This window comes from Onychostruthus taczanowskii, unplaced genomic scaffold (genome assembly GCF_017590055.1).
Source record: "Onychostruthus taczanowskii isolate IOZ18803 unplaced genomic scaffold, ASM1759005v1 scaffold63, whole genome shotgun sequence".
NCBI lineage: Eukaryota > Metazoa > Chordata > Aves > Passeriformes > Passeridae > Onychostruthus > Onychostruthus taczanowskii.
Genome location: NW_024504012.1, coordinates 694,594 through 715,515, shown reverse-complemented (window position 1 = coordinate 715,515; position 20,922 = coordinate 694,594). Strand labels below are relative to the sequence as shown.

General features: G+C 44.3%; 1 protein-coding gene across 4 annotated transcripts in view; it reads right to left on the bottom strand.

Annotated features, from left to right (window-relative positions):
- RABGAP1L (RAB GTPase activating protein 1 like) overlaps nucleotides 1–20,922 on the bottom strand; it is a 219,036-nt gene that overhangs the window by 18,357 nt on the left and 179,757 nt on the right. The window contains exon 1 of one of the 4 annotated variants that reach the window (XM_041420097.1): nucleotides 10,022–10,132. The exons of the other annotated variants lie outside the window; for them this stretch is intronic. Coding sequence (XP_041276031.1) covers nucleotides 10,022–10,132 — 111 coding nt within the window. Of the gene's footprint in view, nucleotides 1–10,021; nucleotides 10,133–20,922 lie in introns of those variants that run through there. 4 annotated transcript variants of the gene reach the window in all.

The window sequence follows — 20,922 nt, the reverse complement described above, 5'->3', positions numbered from 1 at the left end:
GTGCTACTCATCAGTGTAGTCATAACTATGGGCAACTGTATCATCCTTTGTTTAAAATGTGCTTGGCCAAAAGCAATGCAGAGTATCCTGCCATATCTGCCTAGGAATAAAGCTCAAAAAGTAGATAAAGCCATTTGTTTTTCTCCTGAGAGGAGGCAGTAATTAAAAAAAAAGAATAAACCCCACAGTACTATGCTACACAACAGACTTGTCTCCTGGACTGGACTTTAAAGAGGGTGAATGGGATATTGTACTTAGCTATTATGTAGTATAATCTGAACAACTCTATCTCCAATGAGATCTTAGCCACAAGCATGAAATCTGAAACGGGAAATTGTAATTTCTCTCTAAGCAAAACTCTATTTGGGATGGGTATTCTGCACAGAAAACCTGCAACATCCATTTGTAAAAATTAATGTAGGATTGCCATCAGCTGCCTAAAAAGAAATTCCAGGCTGGAGCACAGCTTGCAGAATTCCTGACTCTCCTTTCGACACCACGCAGGGAAGGGCTCACTGGCAACAGGCTTTTTTATCACCAGTGTGAAAGCCTAGGAAGAGCTCTCCTCCAGTGTTTTCCCCATGCTACAGTGTCCCATTCATCCCACACATCCTGCATCCAACCCCACACTGTAAAGCTCCTTCAGCACCATCTGATCCTTGGTTTTTGGGGCACAATAAAAGGCCCAGCTGTCAGATGCTGTTTTACCATCTAAGCCAGAAGGAAGGAGTTGTTCCCTGAAATTCCCTTGGAGAGATGTCCTGCTGAATGCATGCCTGAGCATCTGCTGCACAACAGCATCTCTCCAGCTCGTGTTTGGAAACAGAACTGAGAGAAATGCTCTTTTTGTATCAGCAAAACAGCTCCACCCCAGCACACCTGAGCATCCCTTCCATGCAGGGGGAGATGTTTCTTCTTGCTGCAAGCCACCTCCTTGCCAGCTCTGTACATTTAAGAATTCCTGAAGAGAGTCTTCAGAACTACAGAAAGCCAACCTGAAAGTCAACTGAAGGCAAAGGAAATCAGCATTGCTGTGAATTTTGTTTGATTTCTCTGCATTAGTCCATTATCAAAATGTCTCAATTGCAATGGCACATTAGAAGGACTTTACAGAGACAAGACAAAGGCAGGCTGCAAAATTCACAGAGCACCTGCACGATTTAGTGTGATTCAAGCCAGCAGCAGCAGAGTCAGTGACGCTGGATCATTTCCAACACCAGATCCTTTTGTCAGATTTTAATCTCCACAATAGATTTCCATTCATGAAAATCCACTGAACCAGGTAGAGCCCATTATTCTTCTGCAGCCCTGCTGTTTAAAGATCTGCTTAGTTAGGCTCAGTTAGCAAAACACTGAACTAAGAGTAAGCTGAGACAGAGAGATGTTCAAGAAGCCTCATTGTACAGCAGTCCTGCAGCACCACAGGAAAAGAGAATGGAATTTGGATTCCCTGAACACCAGCGTGCACTTTTACACTGACCACAGCGCTTGTGTTTGAGAGGCTGCAGGGGAACCTGCACCTATGAAAAAGGGCCAAGGAAAGGATGTTCTGCCTGTGGCAGATGCTTTTCAGAATCTCAAAATGTCTTTCTGCCATCAAAAATTCATTTCCACTTCGACACATGAAGGTTTATTATCCACTTCAATTCTCTTTTAGTAAAGAAGAGACACCCTGAGTGGCAGGAAAGCAGTGCTTGGAAATGGCTGATTATCTTCTGCCCTCGCAGCTGATGTCTCCCAGCTCTCCCAGACACAAGTGCACAGACAAGGGCTGCAGCAGTCAGACCCCCCCCTCCCCCCAGGAAAGGAACAGCCAGAGCCACTGCCAGCCTCATCTCAATGGCTCTGGTCACCAGGAATGCTGTGGTGAAGGACACTAACTCAGAAACAGTCTAGACGGAAAACACCCGCTTACAGGTCATTTTTATTATCTGACCTAACTCAGAGAATGCCTGAACAATGAGACCTCTGCTACAGAGGACTATCCAGGCTACATGGAGCTACCTGCAGATGCCACAGTGAGGGCTGGGTAGCTGGGAGAGTGATGCTGCCCAGCCATCTAAACCAAGGCTCTGCTCTGGGTAACACACTTCCTATGAGCAGCAGCCACTTTTCCAGCACAGGATTTATTCATCAGCTTGTACCTCATAAACATAACAGCTCCAGGTGATTCTGTGTTTTACACACACTCCCCTTTTGATATACAGCACTTGATGCCGAAGGTTTTATGTCTCCTCAGTGACTGTGTGAAATCCAACTCTTAGCTCTCCCCAGCAGAGGTACACAATTCATTCTGATTGAGATCTAACCCGTGTCCACAACAATTCCACAGCTTTGATCACATTTCTCAGCACATCGCAGCAAGAGAGAGAACAGCAAGCAGGCAGACACACAGCCCTCACCACCATGCCCGTGACGACAGAATCAGACATGCAGGAGAAAGAACCAAGGGATTTTCTTGCACCACAAGAAAGAACCTCTCCCAGCTACGTGGGGTTAGGGTTTGCTTCCGACCTTGTTTATTCTGGAACTAACACAGACCTACAGCACCACTGCCAACACAAGGCCAGAAACTCACCAGGGCCAAGGTCCAAACCAGTAGTTTTACCAAGATTTTACTGTAAAACCCATCCCATTTTAGTCCACAGAATGCACAGCTTTCAGCTAATAAACCCCTGGCTCAGTACTTTGGCTGAAACCTGCCATGAAACTAGTGAAACCTGTTGTCTGCAAGACAAGGTTCTGATTATGCTGAATGACTGAGTCACATCTTGTCTCCTGTCACAGTCTTGTGTCCAGCACAAAATGAAAAATAATCTACTTCCTGAGATAGAGGATGGGTGCTAGATGACAACTCTGAACCATATGTCCAGACAATCAAAAAACCTTGCAGTATTCTTTGAACGCACATTCTATGTGTTAGTATTATTTTAGATCAACTCTGAGTCACAGCATCAAAAAAAATTCTCATCTGCATCTTTAAAATCGGTATCAGGTTTCTCTGATGCATGTGGAGGTTCTTGATGCTCAAATCTGTCATTATTTTGTCAATATTTCAAACCTACAAGTTACTAAGAGCAATTACTTTTTAGTGGATAACTCCACTAGCAGAAGATAGATGCCTTTTCTATATTAAAACTGAATCATTTGGAGTGGGTCCAGGAGGCCATGGAGATGCTCTTTGGGCGTCCAGGCAGGCAAGGGGTGTCAGGTACGAGTGTGGCAAAAAACCCAAATCAAGAGCAGGGCTGGGCAAGCAGCAGCCAGGCTCCCACAGGCAGCTGCGAGACACCGCCCCCAGGAATTGGGGGTCAGGGTCCCCTTCCAGGGAGGTCAGGTGGAAAAGGTCCCAGGTCAACAGCAACTCCTGTCACCCACGATAAAGAGACACAGTTCTTACAGGTGAGTAATGAGATGATTTGGTCTCACAGTTAAGAGAAGAATACTGTGTGTATGTTAAGAGAAGCTTTGTTGATGTATAGTTCTGTTATTGTGGTTGTTTAGATGTCCTCTGCCCTCCCCACAGTCCCCTTTCCCCTGCACTGCTGCCACGGGACAGCCTGGGCTGTCTGGGACATGGGAAGGGAAGAGGTGTACCTGTGCCCCTTACACGGCGCAGCTGGGAATGGGAAGGCGCGGCATGACAACACCTGACCTCCAAACAAGTCACAAGAAAGAAGCCTACACCAATGGATGGCAAAGAAGAGTTGACAGACAGACTTTGGGAGGGGCCAGGATTGGCTGATACAACCCCCAGGGGTTTAAAAGATGGAGCAGCCATTTTATAGATGAGCTCGTGGCTGCCGGGTCACTTAGCCCCACTGTACGCTGTCCTTTCTCCTTATTCAGCCCTTTGTTGTATTTTGTTAAGGTTTTTAATAAACCTTTGAAATTTTTAAAAGTGAGCGTGGCTTCTCACACAGTGAAGAACAAAACCACTCAGCAGTGGCAGCGAATCCTCTGCACAGCAACAGCCTGGCACTAAAACCACGCCTGTGCCATTCTGGGCCTGAGAGAGAGCTCAGAGCTGAGCCCAGCCTCTCACCCCCAGCCAAAATCCCATGGCACTCCTGCACTTCCCAAAGCCCCCAGCTCAGAGACAGTAGCAAACTGCACCCTTCTTCCTCCTCCCAGCTACATCTTTTGTCTCTCTTATGTATCATCATTACCATGTCTTAGGCAACAAATGGGAGAAAATTCCCTGAGAGAAAGAAAAAAAACCCAAAAATGAAAAACCCTAATCTCCAACACTGTCTGATAAAAGTAACTTTACAGTTGTAAGAGTCTTCTCTAGCACTGGCTTCACTACCACATGAGGGATTTATTTTTTAAAAAGCCAGATCCTCAAGGGTATCCAACAACCATAAAGCATGAATTAAAAAGCTCAGAAAATGGGTCAAAAAGCCATTGTGAAAGGGAATCCTTATCCAGGGACATCTTTCATTTTTGGTCAATGATATTCTGGGCCTCACCAAAGATCCAGCACTATCAAACACTGCATCAGTGGCCTGCAAATGAAAGATACAATCCAACTAATAGAGTCCGTGAATGACCCACAGAAAAAAAGAACAGCGCAGAAGAAGAACCAGAAACTGTACACATACATTTGAATTCCTGAAAGCAGCTTCGTCTGCTGAAACACACCACTCTGCTAACTCCAGAGAACATGTCCACAGGACTTCACTGCAGCTTGGAGCTGGGGTGGGATCCCATGAGGAGATGGGAAGGACAGAGCATGGGGTAACGGGAGGCACATGCTGGGAAAGCAGCTTGCCATAAGCTGGGCAAGACCCAGCTCTTACTCCACAGCCCTCTCCCTCTCACCTCACTATTTGGTGGCAAGCTGACCAGAATAAACCTGCAAAAATATTTAAATTTTATTATTTAAGAAAATGTTTATTGCCTCAGTACTACTGACGGCTCAGCCCTACAAGCAGCTGCATTGGCTCTGCTCAGGAGGACAAAGAGCAGTGTGGGACTGGGAATAAACACTGGTACAGAGAGAAGGGAGGAAGTAACAGACCACCTTACTGCCAAAAATGTAACTCTCCTGTCAGAGGCAGGCTGCAGCAGAAGGGCTGATGTGAGCCCTGGGATGCACAGGGATAGGGGAAGGAAGCTGACCAGGGAAAGTCAACCCTGGATTGTCACTGAGACCAACACTGTAATACTGCATCTGGTTCTGGGAGAGGCAGGTGGGGGAAAAACTGAAGAGGATGTAGAGCAGAGCCCCTGAAATGTTCATGCAGAGTGTAAATGCCTCACAGTGAGAGATGGAAGAGCTCAAAATCCTCAGCACAAGGGAGCTGCTCCAAAGACAAGGCAAGAGGATAGGGATAGCATCTGACAGCTCCTGCCCACAGGGGAGGGAGGGACTGAGGTGGGGACAGCTCCTGGAGGCAGCCTGAAAGCAGGATCTGTCCCTCCTTGTGCTGGAAAGGAAAGGGTTCAGATGAGGACTGGATCTGTGGAAAGAGACAATTGCCGTAACAGTGACCACCCAAACTCCCTTCCTCCTCTGGCAGCAGCTCCAGGGAAAGATGGGCTTCAAAAGCTCAAGTGCTGCCAGGGACTCTGTACCACAAGACTCCATGCAGGCAGAGTTAGAGATTCAAGGAAAAACTGAGATTAGAAGGGCTCCCGGGGCACATGGACCAAGCTCCTGCTCAGGCAGGGCAGGTTCGAAGCCAGAGCATGCTGCATGCTGCTCCTGAAGGCCTGCAAGGAGGGACATGCCAGGGTCTCCCTGGACAGAACTGCTCTCCCTTGTGCTGAGCCAGAACTGACTCTGCTGCAAATTATGACCATTTGTCTAATGCAATGTCCTGTCACTGTGTGCCTCGGAGTTTGGCTCAGAGTTTGGCTCTTGCTTTCTATGAATTTCTTTTAGGTGGTTGGAGACTGCAATTAGATCCCTTCTGAGCTTTCTGCTCCTCAGGTTAAGATGCCCCAATTCTCCCATCCTTCACCATGCAGTCAGACCCTGCCTTCCCATCAGCCTCTTCCACTCCACCCGCTTTAGCCTGAGAAAATCCCTGGTCTCTGTGGGCTCAGGAGGATTCAGGGAGAGAGAGACATTTCACTGGCACCTGTCTGTGCACAGCCAGCCTTGGGCAGAGCACAGGCTATCCTCCACAACTCCCAGCTTGCACTCATGCTGTCCAGAGATTTAGTCTCCATCCTGCAGAGATGATGAGTTGATCCTACTCACTCAGGATTCTGCATTTGCCTTTGCACTTGCTGAACCTCAGCAAGCTCCTCTCAGCCCAGCACTCACCCTCTGGTTTCTGCCCCCCAGGGTGCATTCTCTTCTGGTGTCTTGGCCTGAAGATGTTAACACAGCCCCTCTGTCAATCCCCAGAAATGTTTAGCTCCCTGGCAGTTAAGACTTCAACCCATGGATGACTACGTACTGCGCTTCTCCCAGGCCTCCCAAGTCTTCCACCCGCTTTGCAGCTCACCCACCCACTCTAAACCTCCTCAGTTCAACTTTGATGAGATGCTGAGAGCTTAAAAATCCTTATGGCAGGGTCTGCCAGTGGGCAACCACAAATTATTTCTATGAAATGCCTGATAATTCCCCTGAATAGAGAGCTAAGCACAGCAAGGCAGGCAGGAAAATGGAAATACAATGAAGCTTTCCACAAGAACGTCCTTCAGCTCTGGATTAAGAGGATTATGCCACTTAGAATAGCATTTTTATAACCCCTTGAGTTCAAGTTTTCTGCAGATAAACTGAGAATTGAAATTCCCCACAGTAAAGCTGCTCAATTCTTGCACAAACTACACAGCAGCTCACTTATATATGCTGCTCTCCCTGTCTGTGCAAAGTAGTTTCAGAACAACTTGAAATTCTGAAAGCAAGACCACACAGCGAAACAACTGCATTTCATGGTGACACTGCAATATGACTAATTATATTATTTATTATAATATGTGTTGGGAGATTGCTATTACACAGTGAAACATATTTAACAAAGCCTTATCTCAGATCATCCGCATCCTGTTTAACTGTTTAAGAGTATCAGAACAACGTCATAAGAATACTGCTATGCTTTCCAGTGAAAAATACAGCTAGAAGGGATGGACACAGGTAACTCAGATGGATACAGATGATGGTGGATAACAGCAGATAATTCTGACTGTGCCCAAGTTCATGCCTGTAGGGCACTGGCTGTGTCAGAAGGTCACACAGGGCTGGCCTAAAGCACAAGAAACCAGCACAGCTCTCACCTGGCCTGGTTTTGGCATTAACTCTTTGTCACCCCATGTCATGACATGTGGCTCTCTGTGCAGGAGAGACTCCTGTGCATCCCAGCCCACTGCACAACCTAAAGGAACTGCAGTGAGTTATTTGTAATGCCAGAAACCTTCCAACAAGACCATCCCAGCCACAGAATGGAAGTCTTTACAGAACTTTGTTTCTTGAACTTTTCCATGCAACCTGAGTGTGTAATAGAAAGCTTTTCAAAATAATTGAAACTGCATTTTGCAAACCCAGCAGATGAATCCCAGATTGCAACATACCTGTGCTATTAATGTGAACTCAGAATAAACAAAACGTCCACAAATCCTTCCTGCAGAATGTCCCTTTGTGTACAGACCACACCTTTGTGCAAGCTGGTGAAGTGACCGTGAGAGAGTCAACACCATTTGCTCAACTTATCCTGACTGTCAGCTTGTTCCACAGTTAAATGTAGCAGCAGAGAAGTGAAAAAATAAACTTTTTTAGCCATCAGGTCCTGTCCTTTCATAGTGCAGACTCCCATGCATTGTCTAGTCCTATCATAATTCTGAGGAGAGCATCATTTTAAATCTCTTCAGGTTACTTGCACCATTATTTGCTTAGTTAATACCGTTCAAAAACCAGTTAAAAAAAGCAGTTAGGTGTTTCCTATGTAAACCCAACAGAAACCATATTTCTTAATTTCTTTACTAGTGCATAATGCACTGAAACATGGAATTCTAGAATGGCTTGGGTCAGAAGAACTTTAAAGACCATCTTGTTCCAGCCATTTGCAGTGGGCAGGGACACCTTCCATAAACCAGGCTGCTCAAAGTCCCACATTAATGCAAAAATATGTTAATACACTTTGATTCCAAGAAAAAAAAAAAAAAAAAAAAAAAAAAGAAAAAAAGTTGATCAGAACAAACCCTTACAGTAAAGTCAATTAGTCAGATCTTAGAAATAGAAGTAATAATGATACTTTTCCTCCCATGGTTGTTCTCTGTTTACTAGGAGATAAGTAGTTAGTTCATAGAGAAATATTTTTCATCTTATTTTCAGAGTGGCAGAAATCATCTGGAGATGTAATGTGGTGCTTTCACACCAGTTCCTCTTTCTCCTGGTCACTCACAGCTGATCCAGAGCAATCCAGAGATCCACAACACAGTTCCCGTTCCTCGTGCCCTGCTGCTGCCCAGACCTGCAGAGCCACGGCTGAGCCCATCCTGGCAGCACCTCCCAAAGGGTTAAATTACAAGGTAAGCCACCATGAAAGGTCTTCTCACCATAAGGATTTTAATTTAGCAACTGCAAGTGCTAGCTCTAGAACACCCCAGCAGTTCAGGGCAGGAAGCTCCCAGGAAAACCCTCTGTTCATCATCCCTTGCTGAAAGAAACTCATCCTAAGACTCTCCCAGAGCTGCCAGTACCAGGCTCCGTTAATCCTATTGCAACACCAGGTCCTGTCTGAAGGAGATCCTACTCTGGCCTTCCAGGCAAAAAACACATGCTGCCATAGCCACCAGCTAAGGCAGGGCAAGAGGAAAGGCTGTGGCTGGACAGTGAATTAAGGGGTACCACATATTCAAGGGAAAAGTGGGTAACTCTGGATGTACTTGTTAACCAAAGCCTGCTCAGAGCCCAGCCCCAGTGGTGACCACATCATCTTAGAGCATGGTTTTGTCTATACTGAATTTCTAGATTTACTATCTAACTTTTGTAATGGACCTTGAAAATTTTGGCCTAAAGAAGGCCAGAGACAGGAAAAAGCATCGTAATAAAAGGGATTGGGCAGAATTCTGGTTTACATCCAGAGATTCTGTGATCCTATGTGAGATGCAGGAAATGAGTTCATGCATCAGAGATCTCCTGAGCATGGAGAGGCAGAAAAACCCAAGCAGGGAACAAGCACAGCTTTACACGAGATACAATAAAGCAGATTTTCCTTTTCTGAGAACACTTTCCTTTGTCCCAGCAGAGGAACTGACTGGGTACAAACACACACCCAGCCCCAAATCTGCACACATGAGCACTTCTTTGGGCTACTGAATTTGTGTTTAGCCTGAAATGTTAACTGCACCTGCCTTCACATTAAGTTTAACACCTATACATACATTTTATTTCAAAACACTCCTTCTTACTGCTTCTAGGCATCCTGGCTCCCACATGGGCTCAGCTGTAGGATCTGAGGCCAAAGATTAACTCTTGCACCAAACTTCAGAGCCTGCAGCTCCCTCCAAGCACTGAGATCTCCATGACAGAGGGAGATGACCACACTCTACATGTCACTTACAGAAAGAGATATGCTATTTATGAAGAAATAGCATATTTCATTGAACTAAAAGGTTTTTACACATATTTATGCTGATTTCAAAATGTATAAAAGTGGAACATCACCATTCCCAAGGAAGGGACTGATTCTCTCAGATTTCATGATGAGGGTACCTGCACCCCAGAAATAGCACCTACCCCGACCTCTTGACTTACATTCTCAGAGTCTGCAGCTGGATTACCTTAATTATTATTCCAATTATGTAAAAAATATTGTTTTAACTATGATCCTACTGAGCAAATCGTCTTCTTCTAAACTTAGCTGCTCAGAAAGAGATTTTAATAATCTCTTCTGAAATAGATTAATTTCCTTTTGTTAATGCATGACAGCAAACTGCTGAAAATAATAAAATAGAAACTAAGTAATAAAAAGAGAAACTGAAGAACAAAAAAGGGCCCTAAGTAGTAAAGTTCCCAATGGAAGGACTTAACCTTGAGCATTACTGGCAAAGGAGGAACACCTACCACAGTTTTGGGTTTGCTGCCTGCCACCAGATTGGCCAGCAAATCCTCATCGCGCAGCTGGCCAAACACATGGGCATCGTAAGCCACCACTATGGAGACCTCTTCCATCATTTTGGCTGCCCTTAGCGGCCCTGCAGGGCCACGGTCCAAGGCGGAGCCCTGGCTCAGCTCCCGTCAGTTGTTCACGCCCAGCTGGAGACGCTCTTGGGGAAGGAGTGTCAGGAGAGAGAAAACATGACCCAGCAAATCGGGTTTGCCTCTCAAGGGCGCCTTCGGTATCATGGGAAGCACACACGGTACACCTGCTCACGCTGCCAGCACCTGGCGTGCAAAAGGCTTTTGCTGAAGTCTGGAGGAAGGCAGGAACCTGCTATAGTTCCAGTATTAGGCTGAAGATGAAACAGCAGGAGACAAAACAGATTAGTATTAAACGAGGAAAGAGCTGTCGGTGCTTGACGGCAGCACTGAAATCACTGCTGTGCTTCTCCAATTGTTCATTATGTCCAGTTTTCTCCCGTGAAAGCTGATATTCCTGTCAGCAGTCTTCCCCTCCAATGAATTGCTGCTTCTGGATTATTTGTAAGTTCACAGACATGGGTATAATGCTGATTTCTTTTAAGCACTCCTTGAAATTTTCTGCCAGTTTCTAAATCTCTCCTTTAAAATATTTTAAAAGATCATTTCTGCTTTTCTGCAGATCTCAACTGCATTCTGTACTCTATAGATACTTTGATTTTAGCAGGAAGACGATGGCATCAAGTCACAACCCTCCAAAAAAGTGTCCTTCACTTTCCACACGCAATAATGGGTAAAACAGCCCTGAAAAATGCAACAAGGCTGTAAAGCTCTTTCTTGAATAAAATGGTATCTCCACAAGTGAAATGAAAAAAATTTACGCAATTAAAACTTTCCACAGAAGAAGGTTTTTAACTGAAATCTGGCACTGGTCTTGTTTTAGGTAAGAATAATATGTTATCTCTTGTCTGTGAATCCTAAATAGCGGAGCAGCCTTCCCGATTGCTCCTGACTTCCCAATTCATTTATCACAACTTCTTTTAATCTTTCTGACACAGAGCAAAAACCACACAAGGAAAAACATACGGAAAAATTATAAGAACCAGTACTCTGAAAACTACAAATGAAAATCTAGAAAACAAACAGGATTTGAAGAAACAAACAAAATGTCCCAGAAGAAACTCCTTTCAGGATAATGAGGCAAAGTAAAATTCCATCCACTACATTTTTATCTTCTCTGGAAGCCTTTTCTTCCTGGTGAAAAATCATACCTGCTCAAGAAACAGAAATCATTCCGGCCATCCATTTGTCTCCAAAAAGAGTCTGTTCTGGATGCAAAAAGTCTGATAGGAATGTCCAGTGCAGGTTGGTGTGGCATATGGTTACATTGGTGCTTTCCAGAATGAATAGTCAGACCCACCTTGCTTTCTTTCTCCTCTCTTCCTGGAGTATCGTTATCAAAGATTGCAGCTATCTAAATAGCACCAGGTGCTATTTGCATTTGAATAGGAAACTTGAGCAACAGCTCTAGCGGGCAGGATTAAAACCTTAACATCTCTTCCACTTATATAGTGGGGAGAAATTACATGTTATTGCTAGGAAACAGAGAGTTCTAATAGGCTTATGGCAAACAAAAAATGTAGCACTTGAGGTTAAACTCTTGAGACTAAAGCAGATTGTGATCATGCTTAACCCTTGCAGGATGAAGAAAGATATTTTTCCCTTGAATCGCACCTGTAGTCCATTCTTTCCTTGTTTTTCTTCAAAGGCAATTTTTTCCAATGAATTAATTAATTTCTGCAGTAGAAAGACGTCAGATTCCAGCCCAGGTAACGAAAAGGTAGCTCTCCGTGTCACCTGTAGAAAATTCCTACCTGCTGTTCCAAACCCAGCTCAGGTTTTCTGAAGCCTTTAAACGCTGCTTCCTCCTCACCTCCATTGCCTTGGGGGGGTTTGGGATCTTCCTGAAGAGCGAGTTCCGAGCGTGGGGCTGCTGGCGGCCCCTCCCCGGGCTCTCCGCGGTGTGCTGCCGGAGGTGGGTCCCTTCCCACATCCCTCCCACCCGCTGGCACCCGCGCCAGGGGCTCCAGCAGGGTTGGCATTACCTTGGAACAGTCAGGTAGGCGCAGCGGAGGGAGCAGGTGGTGTAACAGCAAACATTCCCGTGTTAATGAAAGACCAGTTTAATTCTGCAATAAGGGCAGGAGGTGGAGAATGCAAATTGTCAAACATACTCCACAGCTGCAGCTAGTCGAACCCCTCCTCTGATTTAGCCAACAGGCATTTCCATTTATAAGGAATTATGGACCAGAACTACCTTTTTCTTTTCCTCTTTAGACAGAGCGGTTACAATTATTTAACAGAACTACATCTGCATATCACTGTATAATTGGTTCAGTAATTCTCATACCTATTCATAACAAATGGCTTATAATTTTGGCATGTTCTAACTAGCAATTGCAAGAACTAACAACTGATTTGTGACGTTAGCTGAGGCATCTCTTTAAATAGAATGTTTTTCAGTTGTTTCAAGCTAACGAAGATGAGCTGCCTGCAAATCCTGTGATCCTGCATTTTACCTCCCTGATAACAGCCTGTGTTGTACCGTGAATCAGCACACAAAATTGTAACTACCAAGCCAGGTAAGCGAAATATTTGGAATTAAACTGACCGAAGCAAACACATCCAGCCAGACACAACTGCAGCCTGCTCACACCAGAGTAGCTGGAAAGGGCAAGCACAGATGCCCTCTACCAGCTCCCCAGGCCACACTACACACTCCTCCCAGCCCCTCCATACAGAGCCTTCCCCTCTCTGGGCTTTTTGGGTGGTGAAGTGATGAATAATCTACCAAAAGACAATAAAACCCACATAGAAGATTCGTATTTCCTTACAGCCTGACACCTCATCTACCTTGCAGCAGCCTTCCTCAAGGACCAGGAACGCAGCCCCCTCCACAACACAGCTGTGAAAGCCTACCTCTAAAGCAGGAATTTTTGGAGAAGCGGTGCAACCAAGCAGTCAGGAGACAGAGGAGAGCCAGCAGAAGGACAGGTGAGCTGCAGAAAACTGTGAACTTGTTAAGGTAAGGAGCTCTAATTGCAGTTGTTGGGATTTATATGCCGATGGTTAATAGAGGTGAACGGAAAATTCCTGAATTGAGCAAACCAGCTCTCCTAGCAAAGCAAAATCCTGCTCACTCCCAAGATAAATTCATTCTCACTCCACCCCCAGGAATGTCTTGCTGCTATCTGACAGGGATAGGATCTTCTGACAGACAGGGAAGTGAGGTATGTGCAGCTCCTTGGGAAGCACTCCCTTCCTGCCACCAGCTCCAGGAACACAAAGGCCTTTTCTGTGATTTGCCTCTCATGCATTAATGAATCCGGGAAGATCACAGCCGTCTTCAGAGAAGGAAACATAAAACCCCTTTCAGAGCACTTGGAATGGCATTTGGCAGTCTTCAAAATAAGTTTACATGTCTTTTTCCCCCAGTGGGAATGAATAATGATAGTATCAGCTCTTGTAATTCTGAACCCACCGGAAGGGCTTTTTTCAGGCACATACAGCAAGTGAAAACCACCTGGTTACAAGTCAAACACTGTGGATCACACACACAGTTCTATTCTCTTCTCACCCTCAAAGGCTTGCCAACCATCAGAGAGCAGCAGAAACTGGAACTCTGTTCCAGTTTTAGACATGCTTCTGGATCCCACGTGATGCTGGAATGCAAAGTCACCATGGCTCTCAGGAATGACCTGCACCATTCCAGAAATGCAATTTCCAGGCTTTGACTGATCCGTGATTGCTTCTCCAAGATTTATTTTTATTATTTAAAATGTCAAATTAGCATGGCCTATTTTTTTTTCCCCAAAAAGAAGTGGGTGTATGCACCTGTGTTTCTCCTAAAATAATTCTCCAAATGTGTGGAAAAATCTGGGCTTGATGTGCTTTAGCACATACAGTTACAGGGACAAATCCTCCCAATTAGCTTGCTCCTGGCTGAAAGCAGGCACAACTGTAAACTCGTTTCTGCAGATTGAAGCCAGCAAACCCATCCCACTGGAGACAGGGAATGTGCTCTCCCAGTGGTGGCAGAGGTCAGCATGGCTGGAATTGCTGAGGCATTCCTGACACACTGGTGATGCACTCCCCCTCAATGGAACTGTGTAGCCCAACATAGGGAAGAACTCATGGCTGGAGAATCTTCATTTTATGGTGCCAAATACCCAAATTCCCCTCTCCCAGCCTCCCCAAATCTGCTGCATGCCACACAAAAAACTACTCGTGCTTCCAAGCAACAACTGCTGCATAAGGATTTTCTTCCACAGTGTTCCTATAGATGATCTTTAAAGAAGGAAAGTAAAACTCTTTATCAGCCTCACCCAAAACTCCAAAGGGTGTTTGGAGTCCAGCCCGGCCTACTGGAGCTCACTCCCTGAGCATCTCCAAGCACATTCTCAGCTAATTCTGTTCTGTGTCTTTGCTCTGTTCCTCACCGAGGTGGTTATTAGCACTTAAAATCTTAAGGGTTTGGGTCAAGTTTCCTCTTCATTTCAGGTTTTACATAACTTAGAACTACAGCTAAATAAGGCATGCCGAAAATAAATCTGCCTCTTTTGATTTCTAAAACCACACAAACATGAACAAGATTAAACAGCAGCATAGCTGGGACACCAGCCTACAGGTGCATACTCATTATTCAGCTCAGTCCATTCCAGATTATTTTGAACCTTTTAAAATGAATTCATGAACCTCGTTTGGTTTTTAATTTATTAAGTTCACATTTTTACTTTATGTTTTCATCCATCTTTCCTATCCTGCCACTATTACTTTTTCTAAGGGCAATAGAAGTAATTTCCTCTCTCCAGCTAGGCTTCCTTCAGAAGTGAATCGTCTGCCAGAAATATTTTGCTTCACAAACTTCCTTGCCTGCTGAGAATCTGGGTTACAGTTGCATTGACTTTTTGCCTGTTCTTGTTTTTCCAGTGGCAAAGGCAGCACAGGGCTCCAACTGAACAATCAGTGGATTTTATTGCTTAGCCCCACAAGGAGCTATGGTGTGATAGGTGACAGAGGAACAAGGAAAGAACCAGACATCCCTGAGCCAGTATTGATACCAAGAAAAGGAATACTGATTCTTAGGGTTAGTTTTTGAAAATTCCAACTGTTGGCTGTTGGAAAAACAGATTTTACAGGGTATTTGGGGAATATTTTGTATTTACCTAATTTACAAATTGAGCTGAGCATATTTCCTCTTTCCTTTTTTTTTTTTTTTTTTTTGCAAAATAGGGTATTTTTTTTCCTGTTTGGGAAAGCAAGGGGTGGTACCAGTGAGCTCCCCAGCTGGCAAACTCTCCTCCAGCCTAATGCCCTCTGAGTGGGCCAGGACAGTCTGGGGTAGTGAGAACACCACAGAAACCATGCAGAAGGAACAGGCAGAAATTCCTCATCTACCTTGGAGCATAATTCCTGAAAAAACAACCGGTTTCTGCCACCTGTCTCCTGTGTCACCCCTTCTCTTTCTTCTCTTTTTTTATCTCCTTCCAGTTCCATGACAGCAGACATCCACAAGCAACTCAACTCCTCACCTCAGAGAAGTGGTGACAGCTCCAAGCAGGGCCAGGTACCAGGGACCTTCCTACACCTGTCCCACAGCCCTGGCCAGTGTCTCCTAAACCTCTGCTCTCCGAGCCAAATCACCACCCCTCAACAGCTGAATGGGCAAACATTAACAACCTTTGCCTTTACAAGTGTCTCTGATGTTCCCCGGGGCTACTAATCCAAGAACCGAATAATGCTTGCATGGCATTTACACCACACAAATGCCATTTAGAGCTAAATTCCATACCAAACTCAACACTACCTCTGAAATGTATTTCAAACTCGTTGCATTTATCACTTCACTTGGTATTGAAAAGAAAACAAAATGGGTCAATCATTTTATCCAAGAAAATTAGTATAAGAGCTGTGTAGGGATGCTTTGCACTTACAACGATTTACATGGATTTCTGGCCTGGTTTCAGTACAGGTTGATTCAGGGATTTCAACCAAACAGCCTGCTGTCTTTTCACTTACAGCAGATGATCAGCAAACAAAAGATACTAATTAACATTAATCAGCACATTAAATAGCATTAAATAGCAACATCTGTCACACTGAGACACACAGGGTCCTGGATTCCAGTAGATACATCTCTCCATGTTTTTCATTCTCTTCCCAAGGAGGCGTTAATAGTCCTTACCTGTCTCTAAGGAAGACTAATAAAGGTAAAAATAATGGAAAATGCACAACTCTAAGCTGTACTATTACTGATGTTGTCTGTCAAGTTTGCTCCAGTGCTGAACCAGCCATGCTGCACAGGGAGAATGCAGTTACATGTTTACCTAGATGACCTGAAGTGCCCTGCTTCAGGTCAGATTTTAGTATCTTTACTGACTATCACTTTGCACCTGACCTTCAGTCTGAGACAAATTTAAAAAAAAGGGGGGGGAAGAAGGAAAGGCTGGAGAGCCAGACTATGAGAAATTCTTGTACTTAAGTAATAGGAAGAAAAAAGCAGGACCCCAGCACATCCTCTGCTCATCAATCCCACAGGAGCTGGCCATGCACAAACTCACCTTTGCTGTGCTGGTACCTCACTCACACCCTGACAGGAGCCCTGAGGGAAAGCTGAGAGATTTCTATATGGAAACAGAATAGTGGTAATGGCATCTTCCCAAAACAAAAAATAAATCTGCCCTATGATTGCTTGAAAGATGAGATAAGGAGTAATCAAGACTGAAGTGATGTGGGTGAGCAGGAAATGGCACATGGTGTCAGCCAAGCTGGGCTAAACCAGGCAGACCAGTCCAGGCACCTTCCCTGAGGTTTAGCAGGCAGTGTGACTGTGAGACACAGTCTAGACTGAGGCATGCCTGGTGACTCTGAAATGAGATCATTTCATGCATTTTGCATTAAAAGTTCAAACTACTGACGCCTTCCAGGAGAGTGGCATGTTCCTCAATGCTGGAGTTAACAATCAGGGCATTAACTTGGAGCTCACAGGACTGAGTGCAGCCCAGAAACATCCAGTGAACAGCATTTGCTGGTAGATGTTGATACCAAAGGTAACAAGCAGCCAGCTGATACAGGGAAGGTATCTGACCCATTTGCTAGGAAAGGCAGAAAGCAGTTAAGTCTCTGTAAGTCCCTGGACATATTCCCTGGCAGTTTGCACAGGTCAGCTCCAGGGGAGAAAGGAAGATCAGGACCATGCAAGCTGATCAGCTGTATAAGACTACCAGTAGTATCCACTAATCTAAACCCCACATAATCCTCTGCCCCTAAATCCCTATTCATCATCATCCAGTACAGTGAAAGGGAAATTCTGTCCTCACAAGATGATTTGGGAGACAAACTATTCCAGTACTTAACTGTGCTGATCTAGTCTCCCACTGGGAAAATCTGCATCTACATTTAAATGCTTCAGTATTACACAATGAGAAAAGCTTCTGTATTTACATGTGATTTAAAGATTACCCTGTCTTGATTTGACTGTTAATAAGCTTATTTTAAGAGCTCAAATGGTATGCATGGAGGTGCAGAGAAGGCAAATGCTGCCACCAGTTATCAAAGAGCTCTGTGAGATAATCAGGTATTTCTTCAGAAACCAAAGACCAGAGCTATTTCCATGTATTTTTCTACCCTCCCCATCTGGCTTATTCCAATCTTGTCTTTTATTTAAAATCTCGACTATAGGTCTTGTATTACTTACTACTATGATACTCACCTCAACTAGAAGAAATTAGACACTCCCTAAAAGAATACCAACATAAGGGATTGCTCCAGCCCAGCACAGATGTCCACAGGGCAGGAGGACATTTTCTCCTTGTATCCACGTGCTCAGGCTGGGCACAAAGTGCTGCTTAAGCTGAGGTCAAGTGCAAGGGCTGAGCTCCCTTAGAAGCTCCCTCACTGCCAGTGCTCCTGTTGACTCCTCTCAACGTCCAGCTAGAGGCTTATATTTAGAGACAAAATTGAGCCATAATTTCTAATCTGTACTTCATTTTTTAGTATGTCTTTCATGTAGAGGAAGTGTTTGTGCAAAATCTGTTTTGCAAGAAATGCAAGGGAAGTGCTGGTAATGAGTGAGAGCTAGTTTCTGCTTGATGTAAAGGAAGAAAACCCCATCAAACAAAGAAAAACAAAGAATACAATAAAATTTAGGATGGTTTGCAAAAAAAGTTTTTAAAAAGAGGCTTCTATCACCATATAATTCCTTAACGTATTTCCAAAGTACATATTTTATATTATCACCATCATTAGTTTCACTGTTTGGAAAGTGAATGAAAGAAAATAAACCAGCTCATGAGACAGTAATAACTAACTTGATAAAGAAAAGCTATGATGCTGTCTACAGTGAATTTCATGTCATGTAAGTCCAGGTATTTACATAATGGTTTGAAAGGTTATAGATGTCCTTCTTTCACTGGTGACAGAATAACTCTGTTCCCAATTAATCAGTCACAGAATCACAGAACAGTTTGGAAAGGATGTTTAAGGATCATCTCGTCTAACGCTGTTGCAATGAGCAGGGACACCTTTAAAAATAATTCCTCTATGAAAGCAGTGAAGGATTTGATCACCTTTCCCAGACATAGAATCATAGCTGAAAAAGGTATTAGGGTTTTTTCTTGAAATGCCACACAGTATCTTTCTTCTGTAGGTATTTCTCTCTGCAGAACCTTCCCAGAGAAATACACATGGGCTTAGTAACACTCCTGGCACTTGGAGAGTTACCTGAGGACTGGCAACTGATTTATCAGGACATTAACTCCACACGCCCACCTTTAAGGAGAGTGAAACAAGGGAGCCCCACTGGTGACACTTGTGATAGAGCATATGCCTGACACTGCTTGGTCTGACATGAGGTGAAGGTATTGACTCATGGGGAAAGCTAAAACCCAGAAGGTAATTTCCTTGATGCTAGTTAGAACTGTGAAATTGAGAAAGACCAGAGTCATTCTGAGTCATTTTCTTATCTCTCCTGATTGAATGTAACAGCAGCAAGAAAAAAATCCCACCCTGAGCTGGAGGTGCAATGCCCTAACTTGGTCTCTAAGTGCCTCTGGCCATCCCTTATCAGCAGTGCATGGCAAAACATCCAATATAATTTGTTGGGCAATACTATGATTTTTTTTCTCACTTTTTAAATTTTTTTCATTTTTCCAGTAAGAATGCGCAACTGGTGCTCTGTTTATCAGTACTGTTTGCATTCCTGTGCTTTCTTGAATCTGTCAGAGTCACAGGACCTCAGGATATAGAGAGCTGGCTGGGCTCACTACCACCAAAGAGAGAACAAGAGTCTGAGGCACAGGTCACAGATCAGCACAGCCACGGGGCAGCTGTCTCCTGCAATGCCCCTGTCGGCTCAGGGATCCTTTGCCCTTTTTCAGCACTGCAAACCACCCCACATTTTGCCAGAGCTCTGAAAGTTCAAGAGTGACAGCTGAGTGTGCCAGGTGGGAAGAGCCAGAATGAGAAATGCAGAGATCCTCACCCACCCCAGCCACTTGGCTGCTTCTGGGTGTAATTCAAGATGTTGAACATCATCTCATGTTCCCTGATATTCTGACATCTCCCCATAGGAAAGATCCTATTCTTCCTATCTTCAACAAAGGAAATTAAGATGTGTTGACTCATCTTTTCAATGAAAAATCCTCTCAGGGCAGTAGAAGAATTATTCCTGGGCATTCAGGATGGTACCAAGTCTCCTGAGCTTTGTTCAGCTGAGAGAACACATGATATAACTTCCCCAGCTGCCGGAGCACCTGAGCTCTGGGTGAACAATAGCACCAAAACCCACACCTGACACAAACAGTACAGCTTGGTTTGTGAAATCTCAGATGTATTAAAAAACTACATGAAGCTGCTGGTCAGCACCATCAGCACCCCTCTGGGTGTAAAGAAGTGGATACCCCAGTGACAGACGTGTCATAAATGACAAGACCAAGAGTCTATTTTGAAAAAATGAGAATACATCATGAGCATGCCAAGCCACTCAGATATAATTTAGCTTTCCAAATGGGTAATTGAATGCTTAAAGTAAATAAGAAGAAAATTCAATCTGGACTTAAAACTTATCACCTTCCTCATCTCACTTCAATGTAAAAAAAATTGCATCTGGCCTTGTGCATAACCCCTGTTTTGCAGGACTGTATGTACAAACCCAAGTGTTCATGTCCTTCTCTCTGTTCTTCTCCAGTGAGTCAGATAATAGCTGGATCATCAAAGCAGAAAAAAAAAAAATTATCTAAAAGAATCCCACAATGAAAACTACAGCAGTTAGACAAAGAAGCTGTCAGTTAGTGCAGCCAAAGGCTGTAAGGAGAGGCCCAAAAGGCAACATCTGTTGAAGAAGTGTAGTCCAGAGACTGAGCTTCATGAATGTTGGCTCTGCTTCATGAAACAAAAAGGAAATAGGGGGAAAAACCAGTTTGGTCCCTGTTTGTTCCAAATAAATCTCTACAGGATTCACTCCCTTCTTTTTCAAGCTACAGTATTGTGGAGGAGGTGCAAACTACTGAAGCTTCTGAGAGGCTCTGAATTGTCCCTGAAGTTTTTACTGAGGATTGTGGCAGTGCTTTCACCAAAGAACAAACAGGACAAACAGAGCCAGGCTACGGTGCAGCATTCCTGCCTAATGCTTTCCTGGTTGTGAGAAGAGACTCACATCAGTGCTACTGATTCTCTCTGCTTCTCTCTGGGCAATGCAGGATGGAATAGCACACCAAGCACTTCCAGCTTCTCTGGTTTGGGGAGCACATCTGGAACAAATGGCACAGCAACATCTTCATCACACCTCTGCTCTCCTCCACTATCCACATGCAGGCACTATAAATGCT